At 47.6% G+C, this 15,342-nt stretch overlaps 1 protein-coding gene across 1 annotated transcript in view; it reads right to left on the bottom strand.

Moving 5' to 3' along the window:
* Nucleotides 1-14,258: 14,258 nt before the first annotated feature.
* Nucleotides 14,259-15,342, bottom strand: part of SLCO2B1 (solute carrier organic anion transporter family member 2B1) — a 149,380-nt gene continuing 148,296 nt past the window's right edge. The window contains exon 15 of the mRNA XM_067466410.1: nt 14,259-14,640. Within this exon, the coding sequence (XP_067322511.1) occupies nt 14,493-14,640 (148 nt within the window). The 3' untranslated portion in view covers nt 14,259-14,492. The remainder of the gene's footprint in view (nt 14,641-15,342) is intronic.

Genomic DNA, 15,342 nt, shown 5'->3' on the forward strand with positions numbered 1-15,342 from the left:
TTGGTCATGTTGGTCCAGATCCATCGCCCTTGAGGTTCAATGGTGGTCTTTGATTATGGGTGAACTACAACTCCCAACATTGTGGGTCAATTCCCCCCTAGCCTTACTATATTCAAAGTTGGTCATGTTGGTCCAGATCCATCACCTTTGAGGTTCAATGGTCGTCTTTGATTATGGGTGAACTACAACTCCCAACATTGTGGGTCAATTCCCCCCTAGCCTTACAGTATTCAAAATTGGTCATGTTGGTCCAGATCCATCACCCTTGAGGTTCAATGGTAGTCTTTGATTATGGGTGAACTACAACTCCCAATATTGTGGGTCAATTCCTCCCTAGCTTTATGGTGTTCGAAGTTGGTCATGTTGGTCCAGATCCATCACCCTTGAGGTTCAATAGTGGTCTTTGATTATGGGTGAACTACAACTCCTAATATTGTGGGTCAATTCCCCCCTAGCCTTACTGTATTCAAAGTTGGTCATGTTGGTCCAGATCCATCGCCCTTGAGGTTCAATGGTGGTCTTTGATTATGGGTGAATTACAACTCCCAATACTGTGGGTCAAATCCTCCCACCTAGCCTTTCAGTATTCAAAGTTCGTCATGTTGGTCCAGATCCATCGCCTTGAGGTTCAATGGTGGTCTTTGATTATGGGTGAACTACAACTCCCAACATTGTGGGTCAATTCCCCTCTAGCCTTACTGTATTCAAAGTTGGTCATGTTGGTCCAGATCCATCGCCTTGAGGTTCAATGGTAGTCTTTGATTATGGGTGAACTACAACTCCCAACATTGTGGGTCAATTCCCCTCTAGCCCTACAGTATTCAAAGTTGGTCATGTTGGTCCAGATCCATCGCCCTTGAAGTTCAATGGTGGTCTTTGATTATGGGTGAACTACAACTCGCAATATTGTGGGTCAAATCATCCCACCTAGCCTTTCAGTATTCAAAGTTTGTCATGTTCGTCCAGATACATCGCCCTTGAGGTTCAATGGTAGTCTTTGATTATGGGTGAACTACAACTCCCAATATTTGGATCAATTTCCCTCTAGCCTTACAGTATTCAAAGTTGGTCATGTTGGTCCAGATCCATCACCCTTGAGGTTTAATGGTGGTCGTCTTTGATTATGGGTGAACTACAACTCGCAATATTGTGGATCAAATCATCCCACCTAGCCTTTCAATATTCAAAGTTTGTCATGTTGGTCCAGATCCATCGCCCTCGAGGTTCAATGGTGGTTTTTGATTATGGGTGAACTACAGCTCCCAACATTGTGGGTCAAATCCTCCCACCTAGCCTTTCAGTATTCAAAGTTCATCTGTTCATCCAGATCCAACACCCTTGAGGTTCAATAGTGGTCTTTGATTATGGGTGAACTACAACTCCCAACATTGTGGGTCAATTCCCCCCTAGCCTTACAGTATTCAACGTTGGTCACGTTGGTCCAGATCCATCACCCTTGAGGTTCAATGGTAGTCTTTGATTATGGGTGAACTACAACTCCCAACATTGTGGGTCAATTCCCCCCTAGCCTTACAGTATTCAAAGTTGGTCATGTTGGTCCAGATCCATCGCCCTTGAGGTTCAATGGTCTTTGATTATAAGTGAACTACAACTCCCAACATTGTGGGTCAATTCCCCCCCTAGCTTTACGGTGTTCGAAGTTGGTCATGTTGGTCCAAATCCATCGCCCTTGAGGTTCAATGGTGATCTTTGATTATGGGTGAACTACAACTCCCAACATTGTGGGTCAATTCCCCTCTAGCCTTACAGTATTCAAAGTTGGCTATGGTGGTCCAGATCCATCGCACTTGAGGTTCAATAGTGGTCTGTGATTATGGGTGAACTACAACTCCCAACATTGTGGGTCAATTTCCCCAAGCCTTACAGTATTCAAAGTTGGTCATGTTGGTCCAGATCCATCCCCCTTGAGGTTCAATGGTGGTCTTTGATTATGGGTGAACTACAACTCCCAACATTGTGGGTCAATTCCTCCCTAGCTTTACTGTATTCAAAGTTGGTCATGTTGGTCCAGATCCATCACCTTTGAGGTTCAATGGTAGTCTTTGATTATGGGTGAACTACAACTCCCAACATTGTGGGTCAATTTCCCCCTAGCCCTACAGTATTCAACGTTGGTCACGTTGGTCCAGATCCATCGCCCTTGAGGTTCAATGGTAGTCTTTGATTATGGGTGAACTACAACTCCCAACATTATGGGTCAATTCCCCTCTAGCCTTACAGTATTCAACGTTGGTCATGTTGGTCCAGATCCATCACCCTTGACTTTCAATTGTAGACTTTGATTATGGTTGAACTACAACTCCCAACACTGTGCATCAATTCCCCTCTAGCCTTACTGTATTCAAAGCTGGTCATGTTAGTCCAGATCCATAACCCTTGAGATTCAATGGTGGTCTTTGATTATGGGTGAACTACAACTCCCAACATTGTGGGTCAATTCCGCTCTAGCCTTACAGTATTCAAAGTTGGTCATGTTCGTCTAGATCCATCACCCTTGAGGTTCAATGGTGGTCTTTCATTATGGGTGAACTACAACTCCCAACATTGTGGGTCAATTCCCCCCTAGCCTTACAGTATTCAAAGTTGGTCATGTTGGCCCAGATCCATCACCCTTGAGGTCTTTGATTATGGGTGAACTACAACTCCCAATATTGTGGGTCAATTCCCCCCTAGCCTTACTGTATTCAAAGTTGGTCACGTTGGTCCAGATCCATCAGCCTTGAGGTTCAATAGTGGTCTTTGATTATCGGTGAACTACAACTCCCAATACTGTGGGTCAAATCATCCCCCCTAGCCTTACAGTATTCAAAGTTGGTCATGTTGGTCCAGATCCATCACCTTTGAGGTTCAATGGTCGTCTTTGATTATGGGTGAACTACAACTCCCAATATTGTGGGTCAATTCCGCTCTAGCCTTACAGTATTCAAAGTTGGTCATGTTCGTCTAGATCCATCACCCTTGAGGTTCAATGGTGGTCTTTCATTATGGGTGAACTACAACTCCCAACATTGTGGGTCAATTCCCCCCTAGCCTTACAGTATTCAAAGTTGATCATGTTGGCCCAGATCCATCACCCTTGAGGTCTTTGATTATGGGTGAACTACAACTCCCAATATTGTGGGTCAATTCCCCCCTAGCTTTACGGTATTCGAAGTTGGTCATGTTGGTCCGGATCCATCACCTTTGAGGTTCAATGGTGGTCTTTGATTATGGGTGAACTACAACTCCCAATATTGTGGGTCAAATCATCCCACCCAGCCTTTCAGTATTCAAAGTTTGTCATGTTCGTCCAGATACATCGCCGTTGAGGTTCAATGGTAGTCTTTGATTACGGGTGAATTACAACTCCCAACATTGTGGGTCAATTTCTCCTAGCCTTACAGTATTCAAAGTTGGTCATGTTGGTCCAGACCCATCACCCTTGAGGTTCAATGGTCGTCTTTGATTATGGGTGAACTACAACTCCCAACATTGTGGGTCAATTCCCCTCTAGCCTTACAGTATTCAAAGTTGGTCATGTTGGTCCAGATCCATCGCCCTTGAGGTTGAATAGTGGTCTTTGATTATGGGTGAACTACAACTCCCAACATTGTGGGTCAATTCCCCCCTAGCTTTACGGTATTCGAAGTTGGTCATGTTGGTCCAGATCCATCACCCTTGAGGTTCAATGGTAGTCTTTGATTATGGGTGAACTACAACTCCCAACATTGTGGGTCAATTCCCCCCTAGCCTTACAGTATTCAAAATTGGTCATGTTGGTCCAGATCCATCGCCCATGAGGTTCAATGGTGGTCTTTGATTATGGGTGAATTACTACTTCCAACATTGTGGGTCAATTCCCCTCTAGCCTTACTGTATTCAAAGTTGGTCATGTTGGTCCAGATCCATCACCCTTGAAGTTCAATGGTGGTCTTTGATTATGGGTGAATTACAACTCCCAACATTGTGGGTCAATTCCCCACAATTCCCCACAGTATTCAAAATTGGTCATGTTGGTCCAGATCCATTGTTGTGGTTCAGCACCAACTTGTTGGGAATGATGGGAATGGGAGTGAGATTGAGAATAGTGCAGATGTGGGCTCTCAGCTTTCTTCCCATGAATTTAGAGGCAGGCAATTTAGAAACAGGTCTGTGTCTTCAATGTCTTCACAAGATCGGAATGTGAGTGATAAGACAGTTCCTGGGAAGCAAGGTCAGACGGTCGGTGGGATGCAAGGCCGCGCAGGACAGGTGGTGCGAAGGAGTGCGCGGCTGGCAGAGAAGTGTTGACTTCATCTGTGGGAAAACTGCTCGTTAAGGCTTGATTGATGTTTGCTGTTTTGCTGTGAAACGTATAAGTAATTTGCCTGGACAGGGATCCTGTGTTAGTTCAACGTTGCAATATGGCTTGCAGTAACCCAGCTCGGGGCTAGAGATTTAGCAACGGCCTGCTTCGTGTAACCTTAAGCTGCTTCCTGGTTTGGGGCTTCTTGTTTTGCTTCATGTCTTCTGCTTAAACTTCCAAGGAATATATTGGACTTTTTACTTTGTAACCACTGAATCTTTTACTGCTTTTACTTTGATTGTTTCAATAAACTTTTTACTTCTCAAGATTGGCTGGTTTTGTCAGAGAAAGCAAGGTGAATCTATTCTGAGGCACAACATCCATCACCCTTGAGGTTCAATAGTGATCTTTGATTATGGGTGAACTACAAGTCCCAACATTGTGGGTCAATTCCTCCCTAGCTTTACTGTATTCAAAGTTGGTCATGTTGGTCCAGACCCATCGCCCTTGAGGTTCAATGGTGGTCTTTGATTATGGGTGAACTACAACTCCCAATATTTGGATCAATTTCCCTCTAGCCTTACAGTATTCAAAGTTGGTCATGTTGGTCCAGATCCATCACCCTTGAGGTTCAATAGTGATCTTTGATTATGGGTGAACTACAAGTCCCAACATTGTGGGTCAATTCCTCCCTAGCTTTACTGTATTCAAAGTTGGTCATGTTGGTCCAGACCCATCACCTTTGAGGTTCAATGGTAGTCTTTGATTATGGGTGAACTACAACTCCCAACATTGTGGGTCAATTCCCCCCTAGCCCTACAGTATTCAAAGTTGGTCATATTGGTCCAGATCCATCGCCCCTGAGGTTCAATGGTAGTCTTTGATTATGGGTGAACTACAACTCCCAACATTGTGGGTCAATTCCCCTCTAGCCTTACAGTATTCAAAGTTGGTCATATTGGTCCAGATCCATCGCCCCTGAGGTTCAATGGTGGTCTTTGATTATGGTTGAACTACAATTCCCAATATTGTGGGTCAATTCCTACCTAGCTTTATGGTGTTCAAAGTTGGTCATGTTGGTCCAGATCCATCACCCTTGAGGTTCAATGGTAGTCTTTGATTATGGGTGAACTACAATTCCCAATATTGTGGGTCAATTCCTACCTAGCTTTATGGTGTTCAAAGTTGGTCATGTTGGTCCAGATCCATCACCCTTGAGGTTCAATGGTAGCCTTTGATTATGGGTGAACTACAACTCCCAACATTGTGGGTCAATTCCCCCCTAGCCTTACAGTATTCAAAATTGGTCATGTTGGTCCAGATCCATCACCTTTGAGGTTCAATGGTGGTCTTTGATTATGGGTGAACTACAACTCCCAACATTGTGGGTCAATTCCCCTCTAGCCTTACTGTATTCAAAGTTGGTCATGTTGGTCCAGATCCATCACCCTTGAGGTTCAATGGTAGTCTTTGATTATGGGTGAACTACAACTCCCAACATTGTGGGTCAATTCCCCTCTAGCCTTACTGTATTCAAAGTTGGTCATGTTGGTCCAGATCCATCACCTTTGAAGTTCAATGGTCGTCTTTGATTATGGGTGAACTACAACTCCCAACATTGTGGGTCAATTTCTCCTAGCCTTACAGTATTCAAAGTTGGTCATGTTAGTCCAGATCCATCGCCCTTGAGATTCAATAGGGGTCTTTGATTATGGGTGAACTACAACTCCCAACATTGTGGATCAATTCCCCTCTAGCCTTACTGTATTCAAAGTTGGTCATGTTGGTCCAGATCCATCGCCCTTGAGGTTCAATGGTGGTCTTTGATTATGGGTGAACTACAACTCCCAACATTGTAGATCAATTCCCCTCTAGCCTTACTGTATTCAAAGTAGGTCACGTTGGTCAGACCCATCACCTTTGAGGTTCAATGGTAGTCTTTGATTATGGGTGAACTACAACTCCCAACATTGTGGGTCAATTCCCCACAATTCCCCACAGTATTCAAAGTTGGTCATGTTGGTCCAGATCCATCACCCTTGAGGTTCAATAGAGCTCCTTGAACATTCAAATCTGCAAAAGGCAAAACTGCAAATGCATAGGGATGGCTGTAAATGCATACATACATATATTTTCCGAGCGGATTGCTCATTGTTCTGTCTTGAATGGCTAGGAAATTATTCCTGCTCTTCCTTGTCGGAAATAACGTTGCCAATTTGGGACAAGGTAATTGGGCTGGCTCGTTTATTATTGCATCCTGCAAAGTGCTGCAAAATGACCACAAAGGGGAAAGAGAGTGCGCGCTAAGAACCTTTCTGGGGCATTTCTGCAAATAATAAAGACAGGCTTATTTTCCAGATAAAGCCAAAGAACAGCTTTCTCAGTCGATAGGATTCAGGCCCTTCTTTCAAGGGCCATCATTGCCCTTGATGGATTCAGGACTTTGTTGGACTTCGTGGCCCCAGGCCACCTCTCATGAAGGAAGGAGTCCAATCCTGTAAGCCTCCATGTGACGGCGCGACTGGCGCCACTTGCATAGAATCATAGAATCAAAGAGTTGGAAGAGACCTCCTGGGCCATCCAGTCCAACCCCATTCTGCCAAGAAGCAGGAATATTGCATTCAAATCTCCCCTGACAGATGGCCATCCAGCCTCTGCTTAAAAGCTTCCAAAGAAAGAGCCTCCACCACACTCCGGGGCAGAGAGTTCCACTGCTGAACGGCTCTCACAGTCAGGAAGTTCTTCCTCGTGTTCAGATGGAATCTCCTCTCTTGTAGTTTGAAGCCATTGCTCCCTTGCGTCCTAGTCTCCAGGGAAGCAGAAAACAAGCTTGCTCCCTCCTCCTCCCTGTGGCTTCCTCTCACATATTTATACATGGCTATCATATCTCCTCTCAGCCTTCTCTTCTTCAGGCTCAACATGCCCAGTTCCCTAAGCCGCTCCTCATAGGGCTTGTTCTCCAGACCCTTGATCATTTGAGTCGCCATCCTCTGGACACATTCCAGCTTGTCAATATCTCTCTTGAATTGTGGTGCCCAGAATTGGACACAATATTCCAGGTGTGGTCTCACCAAAGCAGAATAGAGGGGTAGCATGACTTCCTTAGATCTAGCCACTATGCTCCTATTGATGCAGGCCAAAATCCCATTGAAGGATTTGAGGAAAAGAATTCTATATGGCAAAAGACCTTTGAAAGTAAGAAAAAAACAATTACAAAAATATATAGACAATTACTAGAGTGGAGTACAGAAAAAGATCTGATCAAGGGATGCATGATCAAGTGGGCAAAAGATATAGGAAGAACAATACCTCTAGAAGATTGGGAAACACTATGGAATAAAAGAATGAACTACACCTACGCTTACGACCTCAAGGAAAACTGGATCACCAGGAAGCAGAAGGAAACAAAATGGATTCCTGCTTCCTCAACTTCTGTGGGAGCAGCTGCCCCTTGGGTTCAGACACTGGTTTATATAGGATAACCAGGAAGCCCCGCCTCTCAAACAGAGCAGTTAATTTTTAAACTCAGGAAGCCCTGCCTCTCAAACAAAGCAGTTAATTTTTAATTAACTATACAAATATATTATTTTTATTATTATTTACAGTTTTTATATTCCGCCCTTCTCCTCACCCCGCAGGGGACTCAGGGCGGATTACAGTGTACACATATATGGCAAACATTCAATGCCAATTTTGACATACAACATATACAGACATATACAGAGGCTATTTAACTTTTTCTGGCCGCCAGGGGAGCTGTCGATTTCATCGTCCATCTGCGACACTGATGAAGTACTTCCGCATTCCCCGCATGCTTCCCCGCTGGAATGCTTTGCTGGAGTCTTTTTTATGGCCTCATAAATTAGTTAATTTAGCCTCCCCACACTTTAAAGTGGTACCTAATTTTCCTACTTGACAGATGCAACTGTCTTTCGGGTTGCAAAGGTCGACAGCAGGCTACACAATTGGTTGGAAACCCACTCCAACCTGGGCTGGCTTCTAGGATTTTGTCATATACAGAATGACAAAATCCTAGAATTGGAGGGGATCGCCAAAGGTCACCCAGTCCAACCCTACTCCACCAGGCAGGAAAGTCCAATCAAAGCCCTCCAGACAGATGGCCAACAGTGATAGAGGGGTACAATTTACAGCAAAATTTTGGGAGAAGTTCATGCAGTTGCTAGAAGTAGAGAGGACCCTCAGCTCCACATTCCATCCCATGACAAACGGAGGGGTCGAGCGTACTCAACAGACATTGGGGTTGTTCTTGAGGACATACACAAATCATTGCCAGAACGACTGGGCAGATCTTATCCCATATGCAGAAGTTGCATATAACGGAGCCTGTCACGCATCAACGGGGAAGGCCCCGTTCGAAATAGTTTATGGCCGAGAGATAGCCCCTTTGCCGAAACTGCCGGATTGGAAGGAGGAAGAATCATAGAATCATAGAATCAAAGAGTTGGAGGAGACCTCATGGGCCATCCAGTCCAACCCCATTCTGCCAAGAAGCAGGAATATTGCATTCAAATCACCCCTGACAGATGGCCATCCAGCCTCTGCTTAAAAGCTTCCAAAGAAGGAGCCTCCACCACACTCCGGGGCAGAGAGTTCCACTGCTGAACGGCTCTCACAGTCAGGAAGTTCTTCCTAATGTTCAGATGGAATCTCCTCTCTTGTAGTTTGAAGCCATTGTTCCATTGCGTCCTAGTCTGCAAGGAAGCAGAAAACAAGCTTGCTCCCTCCTCCTCCCTGTGGCTTCCTCTCACATATTTATACATGGCTATCATATCTCCTCTCAGCCTTCTCTTCTTCAGGCTAAACATGCCCAGTTCCCTAAGCTGCTCCTCATAGGGCTTGTTCTCCAGACCCTTGATCATTTTAGTCGCCCTCCTCTGGACACATTCCAGCTTGTCAATATCTCTCTTGAATTGTGGTGCCCAGAATTGGACACAGTATTCCAGGTGTGGTCTAACCAAAGCAGAATAGAGCATGGGGAGCATTACTTCCTTAGATCTAGACACTAGGCTCCTATTGATGCAGGCCAAAATCCCATTGGCTTTTTTTGCTGCCACATCACATTGTTGGCTCATGTTTAACTTGTTGTCCACGAGGACTCCAAGATCTTTTTCACACGTACCGCTCTCGAGCCAGGCGTCCCCCATTCTGTATCTTTGCATTTCATTTTTTCTGCCAAAGTGGAGTATCTTGCATTTGTCACTGTTGAACTTCATTTTGTTAGTTTTGGCCAATCATCTCTCTAATCTGTCAAGATCGTTTTGAATTCTGCTCCTGTCCTCTGGACTATTGGCTATCCCTCCCAATTTGGTGTCGTCTGCAAATCCTGGGGAAAGGAGGGATGGCCAGATAAGGTAAAAGCCAGTTGGGAGGAGGTGGTGAAGTCACTCCGGGAAGCCCAACGGAGATATAAGCTATTCGCAGATCGAAAGAGAAGGGAAGGGGGCAAGTTGGAGGAGGGGGATTTGGTCTGGCTAAGCACCAAAAATCTCAAGCTGGATGCCCCATCCAAGAAATTATCCCCTTGGTATATTGGTCCATTTAGGATATCCAACAAAATCAACGATGTCACGTGTAAGTTGCGACTGCCAAAGGTTTTGGGAAAGGTACACACAACGTTCCATTGTAGCCTGTTAAAAAAGTACCAAGGATCACTGGATGAAGAAGGAATGTAGTAGTGACACCAAATTGGGAGGGATAGCCACTAGTCCAGAGGACAGGAGCAGAATTCAAAACAATCTTGACAGATTAGAGAGATGAATGGCCAAAACTAACAAAATGAAGTTCAACAGGGACAAATGCAAGAGACTCCACTTTGGCAGAAAAAATGAAATGCAAAGATACAGAATGGGGGACAATGCCTGGCTCGAGAGCAGTACGTGTGAAAAAGATCTTGGAGTCCTCGTGGGGAGGAAGGTAAACATGAGCCAACAATGTGATGTGGCGGCAAAAAAAGCCAATGGGATTTTGGCCTGCATTAATAGGAGCATAGTGCCTAGGTCTAGGGAAGTCATGCTACCCCTCTATTCTGCTTTGGTTAGACCACTTTACCTGGAATATTGTGTCCAATTCTGGGCACCACAATTCAAGAGAGAGATTGACAAGCTGGAATGTGTCCAGAGGAGGGCGACTAAAATGATCAAGGGTCTGGAGAACAAGCCCTATGAGGAGCGGCTTAGGGAACTGGGCGTGTTTAGCCTGAAGAAGAGAAGGCTGAGAGGAGATATGATAGCCATGTATCAATATGTGAGAGGAAGCCACAGGGAGGGGGAGGAGGGAGCAAGCTTGTTTTCTGCTTCCCTGGAGACTAGGACGCAATGGAACAATGGCTTCAAACTACAAGAGAGGAGATTCCTCCTGAACATGAGGAAGATCTTCCTGACTGTGAGAGCTGTTCAGCAGTGGAACTCTCTGCCCCAGAGTGTGGTGGAGGCTTCTTCTTTGGAAGCTTTTAAGCAGAGGCTGGATGGCCATTTGTCAGGGGTGATTTGAATGCAATATTCCTGCTTCTTGGCAGAATGGGGTTGGACTGGATGATGGCCCAGGAGGTCTCTTCCAACTCTTTGATTCTATGATTCTATGATTCTATGATTCTATGATTTCCTATCCAGGAAGAAGAAGAGGAGGAGGACATCATGTCAGGAGCCGGTTTCCAGGCCTTCGGTTTTGGCGCTAAAAAACCAGGATCCTGACATACAACTCTGATAAGAACTGTGCAGCTGGTGACCTCGGGGATAGCAGTTGGCATTTGGCGGGAACGTTGCGCGGGATTCCTGGCTGGCGGGAAGGGGGATTTCGAATGTGGGGGAGTGTATAAAAGGGTTGACCGGCGGCTGCTGGTCAATCCTGGATTTCTTTGTGTCCGAATGTCCAGCAGTAAAGGTTTCTGATTGATTACGGACAGAGGCGGCCCTAGGTAATTTTCAACGGTAAGCAAACAGTATTTTGGCGCCCCCCCCCCAATCATTGATATATATTTTCTGTTTGTCGTGGGAGTTCTGTGTGCCATATTTGGTTCAATTCCATCATTGGTGGAGTTCAGAATGCTCTTTGATTGTAGGTGAACTATACATCCCAGTAACTACACTTGCCGCATTTGCTCCCTTGCCTGGCCCGCTTTGGGTCCGGAGGCGTGCCTGAAGACCCCGGCGTGTGCACCAAAAGTCACCTCTTCTCCTGACTTTCTCCTCAGCCATTGGGACCAAGAGAGAGAGAGAGAGAGAGAGAGAGAGAGAGGTGGAGATGCCCACCTTTCCTGAAGGTAGGCGCAAAAACAAAGGAGGGAGCGGAGGTGGGAGATTCCTCCAGTCGGAGGGGCTCTCTCTCTCTCTCTCTATTTATTTATTTATTTCTTGCATTTATTGACCGCCCCTCTCAGCCCGAGGGCGACTCGGGGCGGTGAACAGCAACAAAGAAGGACAGTGTACAGTGAATCACGACAATACAAACCAGACACATATAACACAACATATACTTATACTAAAAATCCGCTTCGTCAAATCCTGGGGTCATAGCCGAAATTCGTAGTCCTAGTTCATTCCAGTGTCACTCTATGATACACTCAGTTGAAGGCCTGCTCGAAGAGCCATGTTTTCAGGCCCCTACGAAAGGCCATCAAGGAGGGCGCCTGTCTAACTTCAGCAGGGAGGGTGTTCCACAGCCGGGGGGCCACCACCGAGAAGGCCCGCTCCCTCGTCCCCGCCAGGCGTGCCTGTGAGGCAGGCGGGACCGAGAGAAGGGCCTCCCCGGATGATCTCAAGGCCCTCGTGGGCTCGTAGGCCGAGATGCGGTCTGCAAGGTATTTTGGGCCGGAACCGTTTAGGGCTTTGTAGGATAACACCAGCACCTTAAATTGGGCCCGGTAGCAAATCGGCAGCCAGTGGAGCTGGGACAGCAGGGGCGTTGTATGCTCTCTGCGTCCTGCTCCCGTTAACAACATGGCTGCCGCGCGTTGGACTAGCTGAAGCTTCCGGGCCGTCTTCAAGGGCAGCCCCACGTAGAGAGCGTTGCAGTAATCCAGGCGGGATGTGACAAGAGCGTGTACCACCGTGGCCAAGTCAGACTTCCCAAGATACGGGCGCAGCTGGCGCACGAGCCGAAGCTGTGCAAATGCTCCCCTGGTCACCGCTGAAACCTGAGGCTCCAGGCTCAGCGATGAGTCCAAGGTCACACCCAAGCTGCGAACCTGCGCCTTCAAGGGGAGTGCGACCCCGTCCAGCACAGGCTGTAACCCTATACCCTGTTCGGCCTTGCGACTGACCAGGAGTACCTCTGTCTTGTCTGGATTTAGTTTCAGTTTGTTCGCCCTCATCCAGACCATTACAGCGGCCAGGCACCGGTTCAGGACTTCGACGGCCTCCTTAGTAGCAGGTGGGAAGGAGTGACAGAGTTGGACGTCATCTGCGTACAGGTGACACCGTACCCCGAAACTCCGGATGATCTCACCCAGCGGCTTCATGTAGATGTTAAACAGCAAGGGGGACAAGATGGAACCCTGAGGAACGCCACAGGTCAACGGCCGTGGCGTTGAACAGGAGTCCCCCAACAACACCTTCTGAGTACGACCCTCCAGAAATGACCGGAGCCACTGCAGAGCAGTGCCCCCAAGACCCATCTCTGCAAGGCGCCCCAGAAGAATACCGTGGTCGACGGTATCGAAGGCCGCTGAGAGGTCCAGGAGCACCAACAGGGACACACTCCCCCTGTCTAGCTCCCGGCGCAGATCATCCACTAAGGCGACCAAGACCGTCTCGGTACCATGTCCCGGTCTGAAACCAGACTGTGCCGGATCCAGATAATCCGTGTCTCTCAAGAATACCTGGAGTTGTGAGGCCACCACGCTTTCCATGACTTTGCCCAAGAAGGGAAGATTGGAAACAGGCCGAAAGTTGTCCAATTTAGTGGGGTCGAGTGATGGTTTCTTCAACAGCGGCTTTACAACAGCCTGTTTTAGGCTCGCTGGAATCTTGCCTTCCCGAAGGGAGGCATTAACCACCACTGTTACCCACTCGGCCAATCCCCCTCTGGCCTCCTTTATAAGCCAGGATGGGCAGGGGTCTAGGATGGACGTGGTGGGTCTCATTCCTCCAAGTATCTTGTCCACATCCTCTCTCTCTCTCTCTTGGTCCCAATGGCTGAAGAGAAAGTCAGGAGAAGAGGCAACTTTTGGTGTGCACGCTGGGGTCTTCAGACATGCCTCCGAACCCAAAGTGGGCCAGGCGCGGTGGCTACGCCCCTCAGCCCACCCCCGGATTGGGGAGAGGAGAGCGCCGAGGGATCAGGAAAGGGAGCCGGTCATGGGGAAGGGATTGAACGTGGAGAACGATTGAGCGCGGGCTCTGCTCGCGCACCCGGTGGCCAGGTGGAGCAGGAACGAGAGGGGCTAGGCGAGGCTCAAGGGCCCAGCCCCTTTGGGAAGAGGATCACCCGGCAGCGAGGCAAGAAAGCTGAGGCTCCCCCCGGACTGCTAGGGCTGTTGTGAGCTGAGGGGGCGCTCCTCAAGCGGCGGTCGAGGGGCATTTACAGAGGCACCTCTGCGCCCCTGGCAAAAAAAAGTGTTCTGCGACCGCTTACTTCGCGTAATGAACGAGCCGCCCCTGATTACGGATTGGAGTCCTGTGTCATTATTGGGAACGGCTGTTGTGAGCTGACAGCCAACCAGGCTCTGCCTCAGAGCCTCCAGACTCCCATGCAGTCTATATTCCCCTGTCAAACAGCTCTCAGCATCCGGAAGCTCTTCCTAATGTTTAGGATGCCAAGTCCCAGTGCAGTCTCAATGCCAAGACACACCAATTAGCCATAAGCCCAACCTTACCTTCATTCTGGACTTCCTCCCCTCTACACGACCTCCAAATTAGAAGCGTCACATCTTTCGTCAGAAAAGCAATTTATATTATTTCATCCAAGCAGGGATTCCATAGGTAAAGACAGACTGGGTAATGTCATGATTACTGACTGACAGATAGATTAGGTATTTATTCATAATAATATTATGATATAGATGGCCCCTTTTGGAAGAAGGGCACCGGAGCCGCTAACTCCAAGTTCTATGTAGAAAAGAAGGAACGGGCCAAAGGGTTAGATCCAAAAGTGCCACAGGGCAGCTCCTTCTGCCCTCAGTCTCGTCCTGTTCCCATCTCAGAGGGAAACCAGTCCGGCCACGGAAACTGAAGTCCACCCAAAGCAGGGATCACGTACGGGTCTCGGCGCTCGTTTCTGGACCTCCAGCGCGACTCCTCTCCTCTTCTTCCTGTTTCTCTTGCCGTTGGAAAAGGAAGTACAGGATGCAAAAGGCGATGAGGCAGCTGAACTCGTATGCAAGTTGGATGCCGATGTAACTGGGGAGCCAGAACAAGACAGAGAGCATGATACCAAACTTCGTTCAAACTTCTTTAGATGTATATTTATTTATTTATTTATTTATTATTCAAACGTCTATGCGGCCACTCCCCTGGGGCTCGGAGCAGCTTACGAGAATGGCTAAAATCTAACACAATTTAAAAGCAATTTAAAACAATTTAAAAACAACACTATCAAACATTAAAAGCCTGTCGAAACAGGTTTGTCTTCCATGCCCTGCGGGAAGCTGCTAAGTCCCACAAGGCATGGACTTCGGGTGGCAGAGTATTCCAGAGTGATGGTGCCACTGCTGTGAAGGCTCTGTGTCTGGTTGCTGTTAGACGCAAGGTCTTGACATTGGGAATTTCCAATAGATCTTGGTCCTCAGAACGGAGGGATCTCTGGGGTTGGGAGGGGGTGAGGCGGTCCCTCAGGTCCATCGGCCCCAGACCATGCAAGGCCTTCAAGGTGAGTCCCATCCCTTTGAAAGTGATCCGGTGCTCAATGGGTCACCAATGCAGCTGCAGGAAGATTGGGGTCATGTGGCATCTCATCGGAATTCCCGCAAGAAGCCCAGCAGCTGCATTTTGTACCAACTTGAGCTTCCGGATCACCAACAGAGGAAGGCCGATGTAGAGGGCGTTACAGTAGTCCAGTCTTGGCCTGGATCACCGTAGCTGGGTCCTCCTTGGACAGGGAGG

Source organism: Anolis sagrei, chromosome 3 (assembly GCF_037176765.1).
Source record: "Anolis sagrei isolate rAnoSag1 chromosome 3, rAnoSag1.mat, whole genome shotgun sequence".
Classification (NCBI taxonomy): Eukaryota; Metazoa; Chordata; class Lepidosauria; order Squamata; family Dactyloidae; genus Anolis; species Anolis sagrei.